This window comes from Podarcis cretensis (genome assembly GCF_951804945.1).
Source record: "Podarcis cretensis genome assembly, chromosome: 8".
NCBI lineage: Eukaryota > Metazoa > Chordata > Lepidosauria > Squamata > Lacertidae > Podarcis > Podarcis cretensis.
In genome coordinates this window covers 26,785,856-26,812,391 of record NC_137177.1, presented here as the reverse complement: position 1 = coordinate 26,812,391, position 26,536 = coordinate 26,785,856, and the positions used below count along the sequence as shown (strand labels likewise).

At 47.5% G+C, this 26,536-nt stretch overlaps 1 protein-coding gene across 1 annotated transcript in view; it reads left to right on the top strand.

Annotated features, from left to right (window-relative positions):
* Window positions 1-25,799, top strand: part of AHDC1 (AT-hook DNA binding motif containing 1) — a 201,097-nt gene extending 175,298 nt beyond the window's left edge. The window contains 4 exon segments of the mRNA XM_079985886.1: window positions 9,020-9,057; window positions 9,976-15,030; window positions 18,154-18,929; window positions 24,344-25,799. Of these exon segments, the coding sequence (XP_079842012.1) occupies window positions 9,020-9,057; window positions 9,976-14,987 (5,050 nt within the window). The 3' untranslated portion in view covers window positions 14,988-15,030; window positions 18,154-18,929; window positions 24,344-25,799.
* The last annotated feature ends 737 nt before the right edge of the window (window positions 25,800-26,536 follow it).

Genomic DNA, 26,536 nt, shown 5'->3' with positions numbered 1-26,536 from the left:
TGGTGTGCGTTGGGAGTCAAAGCCATTGATGCCTCCCCCCTCCCGCATGCAGGTGCCCTGGATATGTTAACCCTTTCCCATAGTAGCATCTTTCCAAATATAAATAAGTAGCTCAGAGTACCCATCACCTTACATGAGGTGGTAAATCACCCTGTGATCCTTAGATGAAGGGCAGTGTAGAAATGTAATTAATGATAATAAATAATCCAGCCAAAGTTAAGCATTATTTTAAAACAATTCCTGGGATTTCAGCAGCACAGACTTTAATTCCCAAATTGAAATCTGTAGGATTTGAAAATATGTTTAGCTGTGCCTTGGTTGAGCCCCATTGTATGGATTAAGCTTTTTCTTTTAGGGGAAAAAGTCAGGATAGCATGCCACTTATCATTTACCCATGCACCCTTATGTTTTGGCTAAAAGAATTATACCACTTGCTACATCAACATATTATGGTTGAGTAGAGCTATGCCTCCCTTCCATTCTATTTATTGCAGTATTTATTTCAAGTGGAAACTGCAGCAAAATTTTGCAGTGTGGAATGTTCCTGTTCAAAAAGCCTGCCAGCCATGTCCTTTCCCAGGATACTCTATTCTCCCTTCCTACTAGTTTTCTCTACCCTGCCCCACAGCCCGTCAGCATTCCATGCCCATAGAGCACACTCCGTCCTCATTGAACTTTTGTTGGGAGTGCCTCCCCACAACATCAAACAGAATTTTTCTTCTTCTAAATTTGTGTTTTTTCTGTATTCTTTGTTGTTGTCACTTTTCTCTTGTGCATGGGTGGTGCTGTTTTGGCTACAAAAGGATAAGCACTTGGATAATGCAGCTGCTATAACAGGGGTGTGGAACTTGCTGCCCTCCAGACGTTGTTGAGCTGCAGCTTCAAACATCTCTGACCATTGACCAAGCTGGCTGGGCTGATGAGAGATGTCCAACAATATCTACAGATCCATAGGCTCCCTACTCCTGGTATATAGGATGTATCTGATTGTTTTATTTCTTTAAGATAGTTGCATGCTGCATCTCCCACTCTCAGAACGGCATGAAAAACCAACACTTTGTAATGCAGAAGGTAGCTGTAAATTAAAAGCATTAAACAGTATGCAATTGCATTTTTGCAGCACAGAGTGGGACAGGGAGAAAGGAGGCATTCTGTTGAGCTGGGCTGGCTTGTTCTCAGGGGAAATGTTCTTCCTGTGGCTTGCTGTGGCTCAGCCTCTTTCTCCAGCACCAGGCCTGGAACCACCTCAGCCTCCTTTTAGTGCAGCCTGCAAGCCTGGAGCTGCTACCCACCAGACTGGAGCCTGAGGGCATAACCACATGGCATTTTCCCATCAGGGCTTGGATGCACTCATTCAGAATGGCAACTGTGCCAATCCCTCATTGGTCCACATGGCAGGCTTTGCAGAGGAGATGGGGATCATTGGGTCAGTGGAGGTGGCACAGTCCACCCAGAGAAATTGCATGTAACCTTGGTGAGGGCTGTTTCCCACTTCCAGCTTAGCTCTTTAACAAGAAAGTCCTTCAACATGTTCCTGTGTTTCCCAGTTGTGCATTGCAATATTCAGCCACAGAATCAGTGGAAGTGTCAAGATTAGGCTGCATTAGTGAATTTCTCTGAATCTAGATCTGTAGAATAACATTTCCAGTCCAGGACCCCTACGGTCAGGAGATGGGTAAGAGAATTTACCAGGAGAGGCACGTGGCCATTATTTATAGTAGGCCAGGCCAGGCCAGAGGCTTTGTGCTACCTACTAATGACAAGGGTTGATATTTCACACACTCTGTTTCCTGAGTCCTGAAGAACATGCATATGGCCCATCTAGCTCAGTATCTCCTTCTCACAGTGGCCAACTAGGTGTCTGTGGGAAGCCTACAAGCAGGACCAGAGTTCAACAGCACTGCCCCACTTGTGAGCCCCAGCAAATGGTATTCAGAGATATACTGCCTCCCAACAGCTGAGGCAGAAAGTCACTACTTTGGCTAGTAGCCACTGACAGTCTTATCCTCCATAAATTTATGTCTACTCTTTTAAAGCCATGCAGGTTGGTGGCCATCACTACTTCTTGAGGGAGCTAATTCCATAGTTTAACCAGTGCAAAGACCTTGCTTGGTCACAGCTGTCAGAAACAGCTCTATCTGTGTGCATTTGCTCCATGTGGTGAATCACAAGTTGTTCCTGCAACACTTATGGGGCAAGTGTCCCAATGCCTACCACTGTCAGCGCTTTTACAGAAAGTCCTTGCAACACACTGGACTGGTGGATTCTTTGTTCTATTCCGTTTTTAACAAATAATAGAACTGACAGAACCACACAAAAGGAGTTAGAATATATTCTGTTAGCTGTGAGATATACAGTGTAAAGTATAAATACCTGAACTCATTAAATGTGCTTCCTGGGGAACCATGCACAACTTCCAATCTGGTGGAATCTTGACCCACCAGTTGGGAGTCTCTGGACTGGAAACATACCTTGTTAAAAACTGAAAGGCAAAAAGTTTCTCATATCACTCATTGAGGTTTTAAAGGAAACTGCCCAGGTTTTGGGAAACAAGGTTAAATCATCATACAAGGGCACACACCAGGCTAGTTGGCTTTAAAACACAGGGTGCATAATGACAAAACATTGCTTGAGCAGTAGGACGCTCTGGAAGTGCATTCAGTACAGTCTGTTTTAAACAAAACAGATTTTCTCCCAGGTCAAACTTAGGCGAAATTGCTTCTTCTGCTTTGCAACAGAAGTGGGTTGTGCACAGCGCTGATGGTCCAGTGTTTGTGGCAATATGAATCTACCTTCCCACCCCAACCCCCAGTTCTGTTACTTAAAAACAACAACAATATTTTAAAAGCCTTGAATTGAGTTTCATTGACGTGAACTTACGACACTTGCCATAAAAAGGCAGATAGCCTGTCTGAAACATGGGAAAAGAGGCAAAACAAATGACTAATCAGTGTTTGAACTGGTGGCATGTACCCCTGCAGATCAAACTGTAAAGGTCAGAGAAGGTATGTATTTGTGCACAGTCACAGATTCAAGCACCCTGTTGTTCAAAGAGAGCCCAGTGCACCAGGAGCTTTTTCAGCACATCTTGTGGAACATCTCATAAGTAGTTTATTTCAGAATGAAGGCAGGTCTAACACCACAGATAGTTTAACAAAGTCCCTCCCCACAGGCTCATTACAAAGACTCGTCTTCCTCTTTTGGGAATGACCTCTGCTAAACTAGCTCTGCAAATTTCCGGCATGGTGAATATAGACTGGGGAGAAGGCAGCGGAAGAAAGTACCAATTGTCTAGCACCCATAATATGGCCAGCATATTTCTCTCACTCCAGTTCCTCCATCAGTATTGCAAACTTTAATGATGTTTCATGAAGTATGGAGAATGGATGCAAAAACAAGCATTCATGAACCAGTTTTTTTTTAATGCAAGCATAACAATGGAAAGGGCAGGGTGGGGGGACGTGCTTCCTTTGTACGTTTCGACTGTATGACTTAAGAGAGGAGAACCCTCTCAGCCCAGAGCGACCACAGGAAAGTGCTGACCTCTGCTGACGTCCAGCCACTTCTGTGGCAATGCTGTGAAAAGATCCTGTTGGCACATGTGGGACTCGGTCTGCATCCTGCCATTGGCTTCCTGCCAGCACCACATGTGTAGAGTGGTTTGTGGCAGTGTGTAAAAACAGAGCCAGACTTTGATTATCACTGGAAGTAATCCCACCACTTCCATTGTTAACCTCTGAGCGCCATCAGAAGCTCGGGCTTCTGATTTATGCCCATTGCAACTAATATAAATCTAGCAACAACAACAAAGTTGCTTTTACCTTGGTGGTATCAGTTGCCCTATAAATGGGAAAGCAAAGTAGGTTTATGGCCCTGGAAACAGAAAGTAAGGCCCGCTGGCAAGGTATCCAGTTCTTCCTTTGTTATGTGTGTTTGTAGCCACTAATGGCTGAGTGGGGTGAAAGATTTGCAGCAGCCTTTGCCAACCTGATGCCCTCTGGATGTTTTGGACTACAACTCCCATCAGCCCCAGCTCTCCTGGACCCTCGGTTAAAGAGGCTGGTGAGAAAGGAAAGTCCCAATGGCTCTTTCTGCCATTTTGGGAATGTATTCTTACCTTGAGCAAAACTTACTTTTATATTTTATGTCCTCTACTTTTTATTCATAGCCTGTCCTACCAATAAGAGCTCAAGATGGTATTGTGTTGTTGTTTTTTTAAAAAAGAATATTGCTGCATAAACACATCACTTACACAACAGTAAACTTTTAATATGTGTTTTTATTATTTTAAAGTTTACTGTTTTGTTGAACTTAATTGTGCTGTTTCTCCCCACCCCAGGGCACTCAGACATCTTAGTAATCAAGGACTCTATCTAGCTTAGTAGTAAAGCACTGCTTTGCATGCATAAGATTTCTGATTCCACCTCTGGCATCCCCACTTGAAGGCTCAGGCACAGGTGATATGAAAGACCTCTCTGTTTCTGAGACCCTGGAGAGCTGCTGCCAGTCAAAGCAGACAGTACTTGGCTAGATGGACTAATAAACTGACCTAGTGTAAGGCAGATTCCTACGTTCCTATACTTACCAGACCATTGTGGGTTGAATCTGGGACATTTTGCATGCAAGGCAGATCTTCAGCACTGATCTACAGCCCCTGACTCATATTCCCACGCATAATTGCATGGGGGTATACAATGTGTTGAACCAGGCAGCTTGGCTGAACTCTGATTATCATATGATATTCTTTCTTTTATATCTATCTATCCATCTACTTATTTGAAAATTATATTCCACCCTTCTAATGCATATGCATGAGTCCGGGTGACTTACAACAATTAAAAATCACAATATCATAATAAAACAATAAAAACAATATAAAATGGAGACAGGCTCAGCAGATAAAAACTGAGTTAATCCCATTAAAACAGTTTACCTGCCAAGCAACGCAAAAAACTCTATTTGCCTGGCAGTATTTAGGGAGCCAGTCTCAGTGTATAGGGTCTGAAACACACACCACACAGCTTGGTTAGAGCCAGCTCAAATTTCCTTAAGGCGTTTGGACTGTACAATTTTTAACTCCCAATTATTTATTTATTAGATTTGCATACTGCCCTTTATGCATAGAACTCAGGGCAGTTCACAACATAAAATTACAATATAAAAAACACAATATATATAATATCAAGAAGAAGAAAACCAAACCAATAATCCCCCCTCCCACAACACATTTGAAAGGGTATCAGATGTCACTCAACCAAAGGACTTTTGCCTTGTGCCTAAATGTGAATAATGAAGGTGCCAGATGAACTTCCCTGGAGAGAGCATTCCACAAACAGGGAGCCACTGCAGAAAAGGCCCGTTCTCATGTTTCCACCCTCTGGACTTCTCATGGAGGAGGCACATGAAGAAGGGCCTCAGAAGATGATCTCAGGGTCCAGGTAGGTTCATATGGAGAGAGGCAATCCCTGAGACTATAATGACCAAATGCTCCTCCACAACAACCCTCTGTACACAGGAAAGTAGATCTTAAGAGAATCTTCGTTAGAATCTCTTCCCACTAAAATGCTAGGCTTCTGTCAGAAGGGAATGCTTTTGAATGAAGGATCATTCCGTCATATGAGCCTCTACCCACAGTCTAAAGTGATGCAATTCAGGCATAAGAAGAGCCTTGCTGGGTCAGACCAAACGCCAATCCAGTCCCTGCCTTCTTTTCTCACAGTCGCCAACCATATGCCCATGGGAAGACAATATGGTTGCTCGACCCTGTGAGAACTAGGCTTTCGAGAGAACCAGGACCTGTCCCTACCATTAGGCAGAGATAGGGTTGCCATATAAACTGAAGAGCAAAGAAGAGGACAGCCCGAGCCACTGCCAGCCCAAGCTGGGGAAAGAGGTGCATGGGCATGTGGGCTGCCGCCATGCCTGCACCCCTCTTTTCCCAGCTCAGGTTGGCAGTGGCCACGGCATGCAGAGCAGCCCAAGCCTGAGCTGCCACACCCAAGCCAAAATACCCCAACAAACAAACCAACAAACAAACAAACAAACCCTCCCCCCCAAACCCAGACTTTTCCTTTAAAATGTAAAAATCCCCCCGGATGGGAATGTTGGCCCCCCAAAAGAGGATGTGTCCAGGATTTCCCAGATGTATGGCAACCCTAGGCAGAGATTGTGGAAGCTGATGCTCAGGCAGCCAATAGTTGGATCATCTCAAGGACCACCTCTCCCCGATGAAGCAACCTAGACCTTTCATTCTTCATCTGAGATCCTTCTCTGTCTGTCTCCTCCCAAGGGAGGTGCAGAGGATAGTGGCACAAAGCAGGGATTCTCCATGGTGGCTCTTTGGTTGATGAATGCTCTCCCTGGGAAGCCATGGCTGGTGCCATCCCTACCTGTGTTAAGGTGCCAGGCAAAAACATGTTTATTCAGCTAGGCCTTTGGACCTTAATTTCCTGCATATATTCTAAGAGGGGAGGTTGAGTTGGACCTGCTCCTTTATTTGTATTACAGTGACCATCTGGGGTTCTTCTTACTCTACATTTTCTATTTGTTTTCAGGGCTTGGTTTTGTAAGTCACTTTGGGGTTTGTTTGTTTTTTTAAACTACTGATAAATATAACAAATAATCGCAACAGCAGTAGGTGAAGCCAACTAATCCTGCTGTTGCCACCATCCTCTGCAAAGGCAACACTGAGACTCAGGAGGAGGATGCGGGCAGCCAGTGCCACTCCCAGAATGGCTGTGTGTAAGCTGGGTGCTGGCTGAAGGCAGGCTGAACTTGCCTCTACTGGGGAGAGCGAAACAGTCCACCCAGGCAGCTGCCTTTGTGGTGTCATGACAGGACAGCAAATTATTACTGGGGTGTTTTGCTTGTTTTGTTTTTTAGTGCTGGGTGGGGCACTTCTGGAGTTTTCTTTCTCAGGGGCCACAAAAGCATGACGCTCTTTGGGTGCTGTGTTTTGGGCTGGTGGGGTTGGAGCAGAGGACGAAGACGCCATTTACTGCTCGCCTCCGACAGCAAAGCCTGCAAAGACAGAGACGATACACATGTTCTTCTTCATGTGTAGTCATAGCTCCGTTGGCCTCAGTGTAGGCCGGTTGTCGTCCGTGCGGCCAGTCTGAAGCAAGTCTCCCCCAGACTTGGGGGAGCTACAGTCTGAGGGAGGAGACTCCTTTGAAGTGGAGGCCGGCCCTTTGGGGCTAGGCTGGAATGGTGAATGTTCAGTTTGGGCCTCCCTTCTCCCTGCCAAGGAGAAAGTTGCACACAAAGAACTTCCATTCTTTTCCTCAGCGTCACTCTCTTTCTCTGTGTCCTTCCTTCCTTCTTTCCTTCCTTCTGTCGCCCTTCCTTCCACTGTGTGGGGAGGCACAGACCGTGTAACTGATACTATATATATAAAAAAAGGGGGGGGGACCCTTCTGGTGCCAGGTGTGCGTTCCCTCAGCCGGCTCTGGGCAAGGAAAGTGCTCTGCTGCTGTCGCACAAAAAGGGGAACCGCACAAAGAGGGCTTTCTGTCAGGCTAGAGAAGTAGCACAGCCAGGTCAGAAAGTTTAAACGGAAAGTGGGAATAACTTTGGGAGGGGGTTTTAACCATTTGACAGACATGGCGGCTTGGAAGGGGATCTGTAGCTCATCAGGGACACCTAGTGGAGACGTGGCTGCAAGAGCCTGTAGCCAAAAATGACTTGTGCAACATATACCAGATACTTGACTTCCTGTTAATACATCCAGAATATCTGCCTTCCTCCACCATCATACAATCCATGCTTATAGTTTCCATTTCTCCCATTGGCTTGCATCTGAAATATCCACTTTTTAATTTTTTTATTTCTGTCAGAGTTACCCACCTCCACTCTGAACAGAGGCTCTGAGCTTTTAAATGACAGACAGAAATAAAAGCAATTCAGTTCCCTCATGACTGCACCTGTTGAATGTCTGTCTGTCTGAATGTGAGCGAAAGCTGGGTAGTAAGAGCTACCTGACCCACATTAAAGAGTGCAGCCCTAAACACACCTACCAGGCAGTAACCACCACTGAGCCCAATGGTGCTTCTAAGTAAGCGGTCATAGTTAAAATCTTCATAAGATGAAGCAGCCATGTTTGGGAGAGGTGGATTTTCCTCAGAATCTCCACTATAGTGGAACCTCACAATGACTTGCTTTATTCCCTTTGAGAATCAGGGCCAAAACAGGCATGATGTGGGAGAGTTGTTATACTTGCCTATAAAGGAGCCAGGGGTGAATTGAATGCTTAACCCTTTCCTTGGTGCCATATTCTCAATCTAAATAGCTCCCCCTCCCACTTAATTAGCTACAGAAATAGCTTCTATTAGCTCTGCATTAGAACGAAATGCAGATATATGTGCTGTGCTAGTGTTTGTTTGTTTGTTTGTTTGTTACTTTAGGGGTAATAGCAGCATTTGAGGGATATTAGACAGCAAAAGCAACACTTGTTCTCTGAGCACATCTGCTCCAGTCAAAAATGGGTATTGTACCTGCTTCAAAGTGCTTGGGGGTTCCCCCTCCAAAAAAGAAATCCCCCATCATACTTATTTTGGGGCCCGCGAGGGCGACTGGTGAAGTAGAAAGGTGTTCCAGCAATTCGTTATCAGTCATAGCCCAGAAACACTGTTAAGAGCAATCCTCTCAAAAGAAGGTATTGGTTTGAGGTGAAAAGGCACAGTGCTAATGGGAGAGAACCCTTCTGAGGTGGGATAATAATCAGAACCACAGGTGGGACCAGCAAAATAATATGGTGGAGTGCTCCTGTTCAAGGTGTTAGCCAGCCATGCCTTTTTTCATTAAGTCACCTTTCCACCCCCACACTGCTTGTCTGTGCAGAAGTGGGGCACCAGAACACTAAGAGGATATTTGTACAACTAAATGCCCAGCTGTAGATTTGGGTCCCTTATTGCAGAACGAGATTGACATGAGTGAGCCACCGACAGGAAGGACTGCAAAGGGTGGCTCTGATTGTTCTCCAGGCTAAACTTCTTCTTTTTTTTGTCTTCCTTCTCCACAGAGAACTCAAGTGTAACAGCAGGAACAGCAAAGCAGAAGGTGAGTTCTATGCTGTGGACTTTGTAATTTCACCCCACTCTTCTCTTGCAAAGCAGCAGTGAAACAAATGGGCTGAGGACCCTTCTGTACAGTTCATTTGTTGTGTAACACATGCACATTTGTTCTCCTGCATTGGGCTCTGTCTGCATGGCTTTCATCTGGACAGGAATAGCCTAACGTCTGCCATCTATGCTCTGGTAACCCCTAGGTTAGATTACTGCAATGTGTGGTAAATGGGGCTGCTTCCGAAGACAATCCAGAAACTGGTGCAGAATTTGGCATCTAGGTTGATCACCAGGGCAAGATAGTTTGAGCATATAATACTAATCCTGACCCAATTGCACTGGCTGTCAATCAGTTTCTGGGCCAATTCAGGCTGCTGGCTTTGACCTATAATGCCTTAAACTGCTTAGGGCCACAATACCCCAAGGACCAGCTCTCCCTATGTGAGCCTACACTCAGACACTGTGCTCATCATCTGAGGATCATCTGGAGGGTGACAACATGAGAATGAGCCTTTTCTGCAGTGGCTTCCCATTTGTGGAGTGCTCTCACCTAGTGCCTTCACTACAAATTTTTAGGCACCGGGCAAAAACTTTCCTCTATATTAATCAGGACTTTATTTGTGGCCTTTTAGAAGTAGGTGGGATATTTTTAACGTATTTCTCTTTCCTCTTGGTTTTAACGTATCTATGTTGGGTTTATTGTCTGTCTGTTTGTTTGTTTGTTTGTTTGGCCGTAAGTTGCTTTGGGTTGCCCTGGGCAAGATAAAATGACTAACAAATTTAAATAATAACAATAATAGCATCCTCCATGAAGCCTCAGAAGTGAATGCTGTCTTATATTGAAGCCTTTCACACACTTCTACATGAACCAATTAACATGAAAAACTTAATGTCTCCTCTTTGCCTGTTCCAGGTCCAGGTTCCACGTTTGCAGATGTACATCCCAGCAACTGTTCTGCCAAGAGGCATGCCGGTGAAGAAGAATTTAGGAAGCGCCTGAAATCACAGGGCCCGTCAGTCCCACCAGCAGGAGGCGCCATCCGCAGTTCTTCTGATTACTCCCAAGAGCCAAAGTTATACCAGGCAGGGCACCCTGGTCAAAAGGTTTCAGCGTGTCTGGCTGAAAAAGCCTTGTCATTCAGCATGCTCAGCTTTCCTGAAGGTTCCTGTTCAGCATTAGGCCGTGAGCACAAGTCTAGCTCACTGCATCATGCTGAGACGGCTGACCGGTACAAGAGCTTTCACGCCCATGACAGCACCAAGGCAGAGGATTTGCCGTCGGCCAATGTTCTGGGCTGCCCTGTTGACACCCGGGGCCTAGATGAGACAGCCACGCACGACAGAGCTGCCAAGACCTTCTCCAATGCCACTCTGGCCTCAGGAAGGTGCAACATTGACAACATCATCTCGCTGCTAAAGAGCAAGTGTGGAAATGGCCGTATCAACCTCTACCCTGTGGTGCAGCTCATAGACATCATGAAGGACATCAACCGCCTCTCCCAGGACCTGAAGAGCTGTGGCGTTCACCTGGACTGCAGTGGCCTAGAGCTTGACAGCCACCCACCACTCAACGAGGAAGGCCAGGATCAGGGCCTGCAGTACAGCTTCTACTCCTCACCCATGCTTGCCAGCAGCATCCGTAGCCCCGAGGAGGTAGCAGTGCAGGGCAGCACCAAAGCTGAGCTGCCCAAGCAGACCCGACCCACTGGCATCTGTGAAGGAGAGTCAGAGGGGGACACTCAGAGTGCCCAGTACCCCGCCACCCAGAGTAGCCCTGCTTTGAAGGCATCATCAAGCAGCATAGATGAAGCTAGCAGCTTGGAATCTGATACCACTGATTATCCCGAACTGGCTGATACAGATATCCTGAGCGAACTGGCTTCTTTGGCATGCCCAGGCCCCCAGTTAATAGATCATCAACATCTGGAGCCCCACTCCCAGTTGCTGCAAAGCCAGGGGCTAGATTCAAGATCCCAGTTAATTGGTTCACAGTCTCTGGAACACCAGCCTCAGCTAGTAGACTCTAAGTCTTTAGAGCCTCCTCCAGAACCGCTGGCACTGCAGACGGTGGAGCCACTGCCTGCGCCACTGGGGCTGCAGACTCTGGAGCATTTGGAGCTGCAGAATCTGGAGCCCTTGTCTGAATCACTATCACTTCAGTCCCTGGAACCCCTTTCTGAGCCACTAGGGCTCCAGTCTTTAGGGACTCTGGACCACCAATTGCTCGACTCCCAAGCCCAGCTTCTGGATCCGGAAGCCCAGCTGCTAGGCCCCCTGCCCAAGTTGTTAGACTCCCAGCCCCAGCTAGGGACAGACGAGTCCCTAGGAGCACATTCGCTGCCGCCCAGCTCCCACCTTGGAGGCTGCTCCCTGAGAGGAGTAGTAAGGCGAGGAGGAGGGCGGGGAAGGGATGATCACAGGAAATATGCTCTACGTAGAACAGATAAACCAAAGATGCTCTGCCGCCGGCGGAGAGGTGGCCGGGGCCGGCGAGCAGAGATTGTAGCTGAGAACAGAGTCCTCCCCATGGCTGTACCGGTGGAGGTGGTGATGGCACAACCAGATGAAGTCAGGATGCCAGTGACAGCAGAAGTGATGGAGCCCATTGTTTCCCCACTGGAACCTGAAGATGGCCAGAAACCAGCCGCCAACCTGCAGGTCCAAAAACCCAAGTGCCGTGGAGTGCGAAGGATGGTGGTGAAGATGGCCAAGATCCCTGTCTCCCTTGGGAGGAGGAACAAGACGACATACAAAGTGTCCTCTCTCAACAGCAACTTGAACCTGGAAGGCAAAGAGCTTACAACCTGCAGCTCGTTGGAGCCAACTCCGCTGCTGAAGATGAAGAACAATGGTCGTAATGTGGTGGTGGTCTTTCCTCCAGGTGAAATGCCTATTATCCTGAAGCGCAAGCGGGGGAGACCCCCAAAAAACCTGATGCTGGGTCCCTGCAAACCCAAGGAACCCACCCCAGAAGTGAAAAAGCGGAGGAGGAGGAAACAGAAACTGGCATCACCACAGCCCTCGTATGTCGCCGACACCAATGATAGTAAAGCTGACTACTCTGATGTCCTGGCAAAGCTTGCCTTCCTAAACCGCCAGAGCCAGTGCTCGGCTCGTTGCTCCCCGCCTCGCTGCTGGACCCCAAGTGAGCCAGACTCCATCCACCAAGCCCCAGACACTCAAAGCATCTCCCACTTTTTGCACCGGGTCCAAGGTTTCCGCAGACGTGGTGGTAAAGGAGGCGGGTTTGGACGTGGAGGGGGCCACTCTGCCCGGTCACCTCGCTGCTCCTTTAGTGATTTTTTTGAAGGCATCGGCAAGAAGAAGAAGGCAGCCCCAGGAGCAGCCATGCATGCTGACCCTGTTCACCCACGAAAAAGGGGCCGGCCAGAGCCCGACTCCATGGAGAAGCCGAAGAGGAAGAGGCGGTCTCGCAAGAATGGGGCACTGTTTCCTGAGCAAAACCTTGGCCAGAACTTCAGTGATGGGACCTCCGAGTGGGGCGGAGACAAAGAAAGTCTTTGGATGTCCCATCATGGACACCTCTCCAGCCAAGCCAACAGGAACTGCAGTTACCAAGACTCTCGGACCTTCCACTCTTCGACGCTGGAGACGAGTTCATCCAGTAGGACTGGTTTTTATGGTGGGAGCAACCCATCATCACAGTCCGAGCTAAGCCAGGAGAGACAGAGCCTCTTCACAGGCTATTTCCGCTCCCTGCTGGATTCAGATGATTCCTCTGACTTGCTAGACTTTGCCCTCTCAAATACACGCTCTGAGTCACGGAAATCTGCTCCTTCGTACACGGCTCCTCCTAATGCCATCGCTACACAGAGGGGCATGGCATCTTACCCAAGCAGAGGGGGTAAAGTCACGCCCTCCTCCACCACCACTACTGCTACTACTGAGGCACCCTTTCACACAGCCATGACAAGCCGGCAGTCGTTCCCTCCCAGCCGATCAGCGGGATACAGCCTTTCTCAGGCTGCTTCGGAATGCCGCAGCACAGATGCCTTTCAGAAGCTGGCGCCTCTCTCAGCTGTCTCCAGGTCACCCACCGCCCACTCCACAGCAGCCTCCAGCTATGCACAGTACGGCAGCTTCAGCAACAGTGGTGGGCAGAGCGTGACACCTTCTAGCTTGTTCCAGCAAGGGAAGCCATACCATGCCACACAGGAGTGCCCCAACAACAAAGACTGCAGCTTCACGTATGGCAGTGGCAACAGCTTGCCCTCATCACCGAGCAGTGCCCATAGTGCCAGCTATGCCCAGCAGACTTCGGGGCCCAGCTTGCCATTGAATAAGGCCTCCTTCTTCAACAGCTCAGATCCCAGCCAGTTCTCCAGCTCCTCCCACACGCCCATGAGGTGCGACAGCCGGGCAAGCACTGTGTCCCCAGGTGGCTACATGGTCCCTAAGGGCTCAGTCTCCTTTCAGCCCTCCCCGGAGAACTGCCGGCAGTTTCCCAGTGCCTCCCAGTGGGCTTTCCGGCAAGGCTACAGCAACCTGGACTGGAACTCTGAAACCTTCAGCCAGCTTTACAACCCAGGCTTTGACTGCCATATCAACGAACCCAATGTTATCCTGGATATCTCCAACTACACACCCCAGAAGGCCAAGCAGCAGACCGTCTCTGAGACCTTCTCCGAGTCCTCATCGGACAGTACCCAGTTCAACCAGCCAGCTGGCTACAGAAGGGCCAACAGCGAGGCTTCGTCTAGTGAGGGCCAGTCCAGCCTCTCTAGCCTGGAGAAGCTGATGATGGACTGGAATGAGTCATCTTCGGCCCCAGGTTACAACTGGAACCAGAGTGTCTTATTTCAGAGCAGCTCCAAGCCGGGACGTGGTAGGCGGAAGAAAGTGGACATATTTGATGCTGCTCATCTGAACTTCTCGACAGGTGCATACCCCTCCAAGAGGGGCACGGGGGCCAGGCAGCCACGAGGCTCCCGAGGTGCCTGTGCCTCCAAGAAGGAGAGAGGCACTGGCAAGACCAAGTTCCCTACCAAATCCCAGCAAGTGAACCCCATGTTTCAAGACAGTACAGATTTGGGCCTGGACTACTACAGTGGAGACAGCAGCATGTCCCCACTGCCCTCCCAGTCGCGGGGCTTTGGGCTCAGCGAAAGGGACCCCTGCGACTTTGCTGGGCCCTATTCCATGAACCCCTCCACCCCTTCGGACGGCACCTTTGGGCAAGGCTTCCAGAGTGACTCCCCTGGCCTAGGGCAGGCAGACCTGGACAGCAAGCATTTCCCCACCCTGCCCCACCAGCTTGCTGCCCCGCCCCCTCAGCAGACTGTGTTTGAAGCAAGCTTACAGAAAGCCTTCTCGCCCAACTGCTCCCCAACCCTGGCCTTCAAAGAGGACTTGAGGCCCAGCGATATCCGCAAGCTCCCGGCCTGCGACTCGCTCAAACACAGCATGCAAGGGGCTGGTGGCATGCCCCACCCAGCCGCGCACATGTCTTGCCGGGACCTGCCCATGTCCCAGCCACACTACGACTCGCCCAGCTGCAAAAACCCCAACTATTGGTACTCCCCCACCTCCAGCACCCGCAGCCCGCCCTACGACAACAAAGCCGGGGTTGGGATGCTAGTGGACTTCATGGGGAGAAGCCCAGATGTCTCCTGCCTCAACCCCCACCTGACCAGCCCCTCCAACACCAACCCTTCCAAGAGCGAGAAGGAGCCTATGGACATGGCAAGGGCCCACCACCGAGGGGCCTACATTTGCCCCTTGATGAACGACTTGAATATCTCCCCAGTCCCAAGAGACTCTATGCTGCCGCTGCAGGACAACTATAGGTACCCCAGTTTTGCACCCCAAGGGCACCCCATCATGACTGCAGCCCAGAAGAGCGCGTTTTTGGGTCCAATGCTAGAGCAACATCCTGAGGACACATTCACAGTCACCTCATTGTAGTGTCATCTGAAGTGCCAACCAGACAACGAGGTTTTGTTTCAGGGTAGGTGCTGGAGGAAAAGGGGGAGGGGGAGGGGACATGCTTTAGTGGGAGGGAGTCTTGGGCTTGTTGTGTAAACTCAGCTTCATCACAGCTGTGCCAGGAAAGGGCTTCCTGGCACATGAAAGGTGGGACGGGGGGGGATCAAACCTGGGATGCACTGTGGCAAAGGGAGGGGAGAAAGGTGGTGGCTTTGAGATCCTTGAAGCCCCTTGCCTTAAAGCAGATGTCTGTGTGCCAGCAGTTACTACATAGGAACGAGACCTTTGTATGACACGGGTGTGCATGTTATACAGATGCAGGCAGAGGTGTAAATAAGCAGATATGTATTCTGCATCTTAAGGCAAAATGTAGGCGAGATAGCTCTGTGCTAATGATGACTTCACATGTAACAGCAAAATGCAGTTCCCTGTGTCTTTGTCCCAGGTTGGCGTTGTCCCTTTCTGTAACTTCTGTAGGGTGTTATGGCTGTCTCCGAGAAGTCATGGTCAGCAGAAGTTCCTGGACACACATTTTCAGACACACAAACGTCCTTCAGATATTATAGAAAGGATGCTGTCACACTGGGGTAGAAACACAGGGACCTGTGAATCGTCCCTCAAGTTAGCAAAAAGCAAAATGCTGTAAATATAGGAACTATGTGTACATAGCCTCAGCTTCCAGATGCATGCCTGAACTTGAAGGGCCTTTCACTACTTCCGAAATGCACTTCAGCCTGAGCTCTAAAGAACCTCTAGGTGAAAGAAGCTCCATGAATGAGGGGCAGGTATTGAGAATGCCTTTCTACAAGCTCTAGAGGTGAAAACTGTTAACAGGAGATTTGGGGGTGATTTTAGAGAGGGAAAGTAGCTATAAAGCAAGATGGATCCAAGCTATTTGGTTTATTATATTTCTGTTATTGCTGTGTTAGCCACCTTGGGGACTATATGCAGAAAGGCAAGAAATAATAGATAAATAAATAATATTAAGGGAGGAATTCAGCATAATGCTAAGCTGAACGCCTCTGCCAACACTAGTATCTCTGTGTTCTACCCTTTCCTCTTATGTGCTGTTCCAAGGATTCTCCTGAACCAATTCTGGGTATGTGCATGGGGGGTGGGGACCCCATTGTGCCAGCAGACGTTCTTGTACAGTCTTCCATTGTCAGGGCTCATTAGTTGAATGCTGCCCAAAGTGCTGGTTAGGTGGTCACCAAAAGCTAACAGAAGCAAATGCAGGCCTCTCAAGCACAAGTTTAGTATTATTCTGTTGTGCTCTGAACATTGTTCAATTGGAGGCAAAAGGTTTTCATTTGCAAATCTCACTGGGTTTTATGATGATTGTGAGTGTGTAGACCCTTGTACAAGCAAGGAACTAACACATGCAAATACAGCTAGATGCTGTTCCACATTTTGAATCATAGAATTATAGAGTTGGAAGTGTCCCCATGGGTCATTGAGTCCAAGCCCCTGCAATACAGGGGCGGACTTCGATCTTTCAAATTTCAGTGGCACCCTGTGCAACACCAAATTCGACACCACCACCACAGTCATTGTTGCAGCACCCTTTCAGCTTGACACCCGGTTTGGGCCAACCTGCCATGCTCCCGTAAGTCTGCCTCTGCTATCATAAAGTTCTTCCTGATGTTCCGTCAGAATCTCCTTTCCAGTAACTTGAAGCAATCATGGATAGCTCAGTTGGCTAGAGTGTGGTGCTGATAACGCCAAGGTTGTGCACATATGGGATAGCTGCATATTCCTACACTGCTGCAGGGAGGACTAGATGGTCTTCAGGGTCCCTTCCAACTCTACGATTCCAACTCTATGATTCTATGATCATATCTCCTCTCACTTTCCTCTAATGCAAGCTAAACATACCCAACTCCCTCAACCGTTCCTCCTAAGGCTTCATTTCCAGACCCTTGATCATCTTGGTCGCCCTCCTCTGCACACATTCTGGCTTGTCAATATCTTTCTTAAACAGTGATGCCCAGAAATGGCTACAGAATTCCAGGTGTGTTCTGACCAAGGCAGAATAGAGCACTACTCTGTTATTTCCCATGATCTGGACACTATATTTTTGTTGATGCAGCCTAGAATAGCATTAGCTTTTTTGCTGCTGCCTCACACGGGCCATGCTGGCTGTGGCTCATGGGAGTTGGAGTCCAATAACATCCAGAGAGCCACAGGTTTCCCCATTCCTGGTCCAGTGTAATTTAGAAAAATGTGTGCTGTTATATCATTGCCATGTGAGTTTCCCCACCCACGCTCCACGTCATTTGCTGTTTACAGGGATAGTGAATCTTACCATGCAATGACGTTTTGTCATGTGTTTTGTCTTATAGGACTTTGTGGAACAGAAAGGATGGAAAACCAATCTGTGGCTTTCCATCTCCCCCCCCCCCCCTCTCTCTCTCTCACACACACACCATAATGTCCAGTTTCTACCAAGGGTGCAGTGCTAAACTATGGAATATCTCTTTCACAAATATTTGAACACAGCTTTTTAAAGCAGGTTTCTAAAACACAAACCTATATACAGGCAACTCCTGTACGTGCATTCAAAGAACATGCAGCCATGCATGTGTGGGCCATTTTCAGACCCAGAAGGGGATGGAATGGGGGCGGGGTGGGCTTATGCAGGCTCCTCTGACAGGCACAATGATCTGCAATTCAGGCTGACACAAATGGTGTGTGTAATGTTACACAGAACACCTTGGTGGAAGGGTTGGGGACATAAATTGAATAGGTAATTTTTCCTCTATATAAAAAAAACCACTTTAGACTTTTTTTAAAGTGACAGGTTATTTAAATTTAAGTAGGCCCAGTAAGGGTCAGATAAAACTGACCATGTGGATAGGTCAGTTAGCAGGATACATGGCCATAATATGTATAGACCATAATTTATCTATCAATCTCTACTCTAAATAAAAGCAACAAGCATATGTACAAGGAGAGGTTTAGTAGGTTCTTTTAAAGGCCTACTAAACTGAAGATTCAAATAAGGGGATTTGTCGGACAAAAGGGTTTTGGCCCCTCGGGCTCCATGCTCCAGAATGAATGTGCATGCTCTGATGGAATGGGCCACGTTTTGATACATGTTTCTCTTTTTTCTTTTTTTCTCCTCCCTTCCCCCTCTCTTTTTCAGAGCTACTTTAGCCAGCACTTTTTCTGGAACACTTTTCAAGTTCTGTATTTAATGGAAATCAAAAACTGATTTTGTTTGTTGGTTCTTTTGGGGGGGTTTTCTAAGAAAAAAATAAGAGAGAGAGAAAGAAAAAGAGGGGAAAAGGAGAGAGATAAACACCCCCTTTTTAAAAAAAGAAAGAAAAAAGAAAATATATTAAAAAAATAAAAATAAAAAACTCGCTTTCTTTGAGAACGGCATGGAGACGATTTTTGAACCGGACCATGTTGTCAGCCCTCCTCTCCTCCCACCCTGCAGTCCAGCAAAAAGACAATCGAACGATCACAGCCACTGCCCACGTGGAGTGCGAGAGCCAGGGGAGCACCCGTGAGGCCCAGCACCACCCACCCACAGCATGCATACGAGAAACACACCGGAAGGCAATGGACAACCTACATGGATAGCCATGGGAAGGGGAAATTTATTTTTGTTTCTTTTTGGGAGAGGGAAAAGAGAACCGTCTAATCTGTGAACTCAAATGAAAACTCAGTAATGAAGATTGGAGACTCAGCATTTTCCTCCTCCTCCTCCTCGTAGTTCTTTTTCTTTTTTCTTCTCATCTTTCTTTTGTGCAGTTTTTATTATTATATTATTATTATTATTTTTCTCCCAGGTTGTTTGTTTGCATTTTTTTTTATTAAAAAAGAACATTTTTGTCGCCGTTGCTTAATTTCTTTGGAGAGCCCAGAAGATTTTACAAGTCTGTGAACGGGCCTTGGGGACACCATCATCTGCCAGTAAGTAACAATCTCAGTCTCCTACAATGCTAGCAGTCTAATGTCCTTTCAGGGCCTTGTGGGAAAATAAAATGTCTCACTGTGAGATGCATGAGAGCAACGCTGGTGGAGTTCCATTGGCACAGCAGGACTGCCGTTTCCTCTTCTCCTACTGCATGTCCCCATCCCATAAATGTCTGAAGGGTCACCCAACCAAGAGGGCCAACTGTCAAGTGGTGTGGCATGTGCAGACATATCCTGGGAATCGGGATCAGGAGGATCAGCCAATGCCCTCCCCAGCATTCACTGCCTGAGCATCTGCTTCACTCTACCTAAAGGCAGGATTGGCCTTGCATTGGGTCCAAGTGGAACATAATTTATGGGTGTATGCCCCCCAAGTGACGATGCTACTGTTTTGTCACCAACTTCACCTCTTAAAACAATTGCCCGTTTCCAGGCTCGGGTCATCCTGAACTCTCGTTCGGCCCAACCCTTGTTCAGTTTTTCTCTGGCTAAACCATGTCTAGACGCACACCTGTTCCTTTAATCCTCTTGATTGTGCTGCCGCACCTTTTGCACACCTCCTCCCTGCCTAGAGTTTGCCACCATCAGAAAGCATTTTCCTGGAGTGCAGGTGTCTGTCTGGAATTTGCCCCTTTCCACGTGAGTTTCCAGCTCTAATCAGGATGCACTCAAAGCCATCAGGGCTTGGGTAATTTGGCACTAATTGCATGCCAGGTCTGTTTCTCACTGGCTTGTTCAATTTCAGAGAGGGCGTCCCTTTTTACAATCAATCGATATTGGATTAGCATACTGAAACAGGCATATTAAAGTCACATTAAGTGCTCATTTAAGCCCATTCAATGGAAAGTGTGTTGTGTGGGGGAGAGATGGGTCTGTTTATTTCCTTAACCCTTTCTTTGATGTTTATCCTTTTATCTCTGCCACTGAGCTCTCAGGAATCCACAGAACACTATGCATTGAAAACCTGACTTTAAAAAAATAATAATCAGGGAAGTAGGTTGTTGCTTACTTATTTGTTCTAACAGGCTTTTGGGGACTGGCTGCTTTTAATGAAACGGCTGGTGCCCTGCTGCTTTTATTGTAATTATTCGTATGATTTTAAAAGATTTTATATATGTATATGGTTTTATTTCTATCCATGTTTAATTGCTTTTTAATGATGATTTTTTTCTTTGCTTTTAGCAGTTCTTATTTTTATATGCAAGCTGCCTTAAGTCCTGTCAGGAAAAAATATGGGGAATAATAATCATCATCATCACCACCATCATGAAGCCTGGAAGCTGCCTTATACTGAGTCAGACCCCATTGGTCCATCTAGCTTAGTATTGTCTACACTGACCGGCAATCTCTAGAGTCCTCCTCAGCTCTACCTGAAGATGTGGAGGATTGAACGCAGGACCTTTGGCATGCAAAGCAGGGGCTCCCCCACTGAGCTACAGCCCCTCTTCAAAGATCAAGGCAGTGTACAAAACGTGTAAGCAGGCCCTGCCCAAGTACATTTTCCAGTTGATGCATGAAATAATCAAGAAACGGACTGGAGAAAGGAGGGCATTCCACAGCCCCCTCTGCACAAATGCAGAAATTGGCACCGGATATAGAATTCAGCACACAGATAATCTTCACTCTCTTTTTAAGAGCATGTTTATACACCACTCAAGGCTATGTAGACTGGAAAGTGTGTGGGCTGAGCAAGGCTCAAAAGCCAGAGGGGAGCCTGCTGAATCAGATCTGCAGTGGTCAGGGAGCATGGCTGCTATATCCCGCATAGCTCTGTGCTGCAAATCTTGAAGCAGGACAAATGATGGAGAGTAAGGAAATGCATAGAAATTGTGGCAGGACTCAGAGAAGGACTCAGAGAAGGCCTATCTCTCCGACATTGTAGCTTTACATATGAAAGTGTTTTTTGACTTGAATGAACATACAAAGGGGCCCCCATAACTCTTGAAAGGCACATTCTAGATTGATTCATTTATCTATTATTATTATTTATTTATTAGGTTCATTTACATGCCGCTCTTAATATAGAAAATTCCGGTTCAGAAATTATGTACTTTTACAACAATCTTTGTATTGGCTGTGGGGTCTCATTCCTTTTATCATTTTCCTGCTCCTCTGTCCTATCTTTTCATACGTCTGGTTGGCAAGTAGGCAAGCAGTCCTCAACCAGTGTGACTGCTGAGGGCACTGAGAAGAACAGGATGGTGGGGGGCTGCAGCTCATGACAGCTTGTCCCCTTTCTGAATCTGGTTTCAGTAGTGGCCTGAAAACAACTAGCAGGCAATAATATCTATGTTGCAGGCAGAATCGCACCCGCACGGTTTGCTATGCAGTGTAGGCTGCAGAGTTTTTGAGGGGGCTTTGGGGCAAGATGTCCTCGTGAAGCCTCTCCTCTATGAGTGGGCTCCCTTCCTCCTTGCTGTTCTCTGATGCCTATTTGCATGCTATCTGCACAGCTGCTCCAAGAGGCCACTGAACAGACAGTGGTGGCAGCAAAGAGGAAGAAGAGGAGCAGGGCCCAGGGGAGCCAGAAGTCCACAGTGGGGCCTCTTTTGGGGTCCCCACAGTGCCGATCCCTGACACCTGTTCCAGGAACCAAGTTGTGAGCGCAGTCTCAGCTCATCATGTCTCCTGCTGCTGAATGAGAGACTTAACAATGGAGTAGAAGAGTGTTTTTTTCCTCTGCACACCCATCTTCCATTGTTCTGAGACAGAGATGGTGACAGCAGAGCAAAATGGTGACTTGTGAGTGGCCACTGTGGACTTGCTCCTGCATGCACCTCTATATGTAGCTTCTTCACCCCACACTAAAAAAGTTGCCGAAAAGCTTTGGGTTGTTGGTTGTTTGTTTGCTTACTTGCTTCTTTTTTCACTGCAGGGTGGGACATGCTGGGCACCCACTTTTTGATAGAAAGGAGGGCTTGGAGGAATACCTGATTGAGCATACTAGGATGGGAAGGTTGATATATACATAAGCTGACTTAGCAGCTCTACACCTTAAAATCTCAAGCTGTGTGCAGACTGGCTATCATTACTCACTACTGAACAGGGCTGGTGTCAAGGGTCTCCATGGTCAGGTTTGAAGTGCAAAAAGCTCAGTTTCTGTCAGAACCCACTAGGCTGCATCCCTGCCCAGAATCCATGGTTTTTAAAATGAATAGGGCAGAGCTGGGAGAAAGGTTTCAGAGGCAGGCCTTAGCTAGGGCACCCACTTCCACCCACCCTTTAAACATGTGTTTCTAGGGCTGCTGTGGTCAGCACCGTCCCCCCTTCTCCTCCTGTTGCTGCTCCTCAGTCCCTTCCTACTAGCATCCATTTTGATGCCACTTCTGAGAGCCTCTCAGCGGTAGCTGTCCAATGGGCACCTTCTCCTGCTCTCCCATGCTAACTAAGCTGAACAAGTCTTAGCAGTAACAGTCTCTATGACAACTGATCCCTTAGCTCTCCTCATCCTTTGCCTCGCTAGGATGCCTGTCACTCTGTTTCTTCTGCCTGAGGGCCTCCAGCATCTGTCACGGGAGGGTTGGAACGCGCCATTCCTCTGCATTTTTATGCCTCTCGATCCCCAGGTGGCTCTGCCTCTGGAACTACAAAGCTAGGTCCCTTGGACTTGGAAGCAGTGCCTGCTGTTTTTGTTTAGGCATGGCTGGAAAGATCTCCATGGTGTGACCAGGGCTAAATACTGAGCTTGGATTCAGTCCCAGAACATGTATGTGAACACCTTGGAACCACACAGTTGGTACCTCTAACCACACATGACGTGACTACGGTACCACTGGTGGCTCCATGTTTTGGAGGATCCTTGGGCAAGACAGTCTCCGTGGCAGCCCAGTTCAGGACTGAGTAACGACAGTCTGCCTGCATACATCTTGAGATTTTTAAGGTGCAAAGCTGCCAGGCCAGCTCTTGTGCATATCAGCCCTTCAACCTCCATACACTCAAACATTCAGGTATTCCTAAGCTCCCTTTTCTGTCCAAAGGACGGTGGCCACAATCTCTCACTCAGTCAGTATTGCACTCTACCAAGCCACCCTAGGGCCAGTTTGTTTCTCCCTTTTGTTTTCAGGGGCCAACTGCATGCGTTTAAACTACAAGTGCTCTAAACTAGGTAGTTCTGACCTCGAATGCAGCATTTCCCCCTTACAAATTGTCTGTGTAGAGGCCCCATTCCAGATTGGAACTATTCTGTGAGGGGTAGGGGGCCTTTAACCCTTTTCCATCCCGTTGCAGTCGTCATCCAAATCGGGGGCCCTATACTAGCAATATAATTTGCAAAAAAGTGAGGGGGTGGGTAGGCGGAATAGACATCCCATTAACAAATAGGGGCACTTTTTTCTGCAAGGCCCATAGCTCAGTGGTAGAGCATCTGCCTTGCATGCAGAAAGCCCAAAGTTCAATCTGTGGCACCTCCAGGTCAGGCTAGGAGAGAACCTTATCTGAAACCATGAAGAGCCGCTGTTAGTCATTGTAAACAGTGCTGAGCTAGATGGACCAGTGGTCTGATAGGCAGGATTCCTGCATTGTGGGTGGTTGGACCAGATGACCCCTTGGGACTCTACAATTCTATAAGTCTATGAGCTCTATGTTCCAGTGATGCGGTACGAGAACAAACAGGGGCAAAGTGTTAAAAACAACATGCAAGGGTTTAAATCCCCTATCAATAAATAATAACAAGAGCTATGCACAATTCACAATTGTTCACTTCAGGGCTGGACAAAAAACCCTGGACCCAGGAGCAGAGCTACACCGTTACAGTCACAAATAGCTTGGTCCTTATACTGAAAGATTTGTTGAATGGCATCAAGAGACATCGTAGGCTAATATAATACACCTCCCATAGATGGGCATAGATTGCAACGTGCCATGAGCAGATAGCAGATCTGTGGCTGAACAATGCCCTGATACCTCTAGTAAGAAAGAAAAGCCACACACTGGGATGATATGGTAGCTCAGTGGTAGAGTACATGCGCTGCCTGCAGAAGATCCTGAGTTCAGTCCCTGGAATCCCTAAGTAAAAGAATTTCAGGCCACCAAACAAAGGAGAGTGAGTGAGATGGAGCAGGGGTTTGACTCGTACAAGACAGCTTCATGTGTTCAAGGCAAACACTACGTATGTTCAGAGGCCCTCTAAAACTGTTGCATTCTGAATCGGAGGCTACTTTTGAAAAACCACATACTCGGGAGCCACTTGGCGGACTGACCTGCTGTTATGCTGGTGCTATTTACCCGAAGGTGGGGAACCTGTGGCCCTCCATATATTGCCAGAGTACAACTCCCATCTTCCCTAACAACCAACCAATGCTGGCTGGGACTGATCAGAGTTAACATCCAGCATGATTTGGAGGGCACCAGGTTCCTCAAGCCTAGCTTCCGTGTCATTGCTGTTAATTCTTTCCCTTTGTTTCTGTTCCCAGTTCCCACAACCAACAGGAAGATCCTCCCCCGACCACACTGGCTATGCTCTTGTGACAAACGGAAATGCACCCTTCTTGGTTCCTCTTGACATTGCTCCTTCAGGAGGCTGGGTAGAGAGAAGGAGGACTTCCCCCTTGAAGAATCCTCATCCACTGAGAAGTCCCAGCAAGAAGACAGAAGCCTCGTGTTGCCTTTCCCTCCCTGCCCCCCTGCCCAACCCCAATACACACCTGTATTACTGTGGCCCTCTATGTTACTGCCTCTCCTGCCTCTCCCTGCTGCCCCCAACCCCAGGTCTGTCACTGAGATGCTTGTGTCTCCTTTGTTGAGAAGCAAGGTGGGGTGGAGGGTGGGAAAATGGGGCTTTTCTTTCTGCACAAAACCAGCAATTGTAAATACTTTTCAAAAATATGTGAAAAAAATGAAAAAAAAATACAAAAGAGCAAACACAATGAAAACACACGAACACATACACACACACATACACAGAGCGCGTTTTCAAAATCAGAAATATATATTGAGAGGAGAAGAAGAAGAAAAAAAGGAGTCCAGAGAGAGTCAAAGCAGGAGAGAAGCTAATTGTGTCAGATATGCACTGAGAAATCTATTTGCAGATTGATTGACAAAAAGTAACAAGAAGCTATTTATTGTATATAATGTTTTATTATAAATCGTGTATTGTATATTGCATCTGTACATCTGCTGTGGTTTTGTGATGTGCAAATTTCAGCATGGGTTTCCTTGAGGTTTTAAGTTGCTTTTTTATTGTTTGTTGAGGGGGGCGGGATTTTTATTTTTTTGTTTTGTTTTGTTTTTTGGCAGTACGCACCCAAAGATCCAAATTTGTATTTTAAAAAGAAAAGTGGGGGGAGGGAGAGATTAAAGACAAGCAAATGCCCCCTCTTTTGTTAGGGAGAGGGAGGGGAGCAACAGCATTTTCTGAGTTCTCATTGGCCACTTGTAAACCGTATTTCTTCCATGTGTGCCCCGTTGCGCCAGTGCTGAGCTCAGGGTGTATGTGTGTGTGCGTGTGAGCGAGTGACTTCTTTTTCCACCTTTGTCCTGCCCTCTCTATTCCCTCCTTTTCCTGGATTTGGAAACTTATGTACAGCTTTGTGGATTGTGCAAAAACAAAAAAAAGAAAGAAACTTAAAAAAAGAGGAAGACCCCCACCCCTGTTCTGTGTTACCCATTACTGATCTGAACTGTACGACTAAATATACCAGACTTGGTAGTCGACTGGAGACAGAACACACCTGATTTGTCACCATATAAGCTCCTGCTTGCTTGATTCCTTCCCCAGGCCACGTTGCCTTCATCCACACCACCCCTCAAAGCCCCTCTTTTTATTTTGCTTCCCCTCCCCCCTCCCTGTGCCCCAACTGGTCTTTTTGTGTATTTAGGAAGGAATTTTTAATAGACACTTTTTTATATTAAAAGAAACCTATATATTGAGTGACGAGGCTGCTTTGTGTGCTTCTGTTGACAACTGAATGGATGCCTAGGGTATCTAGGGAGCGTCTGTTGCCAGCACTTGGGGATTGGGGAGGGGAGGGGCTGGAACTAATGCTTAGCTCATGCACTTCGGATGCTGTGCTTAGTTATGCATTGGGGTGGGGGTGGGAGAGGCACTTCTAAGGCCAAATCCAGGAACAATGGGTTGCAAAGGCTGCCATTCTGACATTTGGGCTGCAATCAAAGGGCATCATGAGATGGAGAGCATAAGCTTTTGCTCTTTGCAGTTCTGTAGGATCCTGATTTCCAGCTTGCTGCCACTTGGCTCTAGGCTCCCAGCCTCTCTGTTGGCGGCATGAAAATAGCTCGCTTGTTTTTCTCGACTGAGAGGCCTCCGCACCAGAACACCAGAATAAGCTTGGCGGGGTGGATGAGATTTTTTTCTGGCCTGCATTTCAAAGCGGGAAGCCTTGTCTGTGCGACTTTGTCTGCCGTTGCTCCCACTGTGGTTGGAAGACAAGGTGCCCTAAAAAATGCTGTGCTGCTGGGAAGCCAGGAGGAAACTGAAGGGCACTTCAAGATGGCAACTTACACACACACACACACACACACACAGAGTTCAGCATTTGTGTGCTAATTCAGGGGAAAGTGGGTGCCATCACAATGCACAGGTAACTTTTTTTTTTGCTTGTGCACAATGACCAACGGGCAGATTTTTTGTGTGCATTTTAATATGC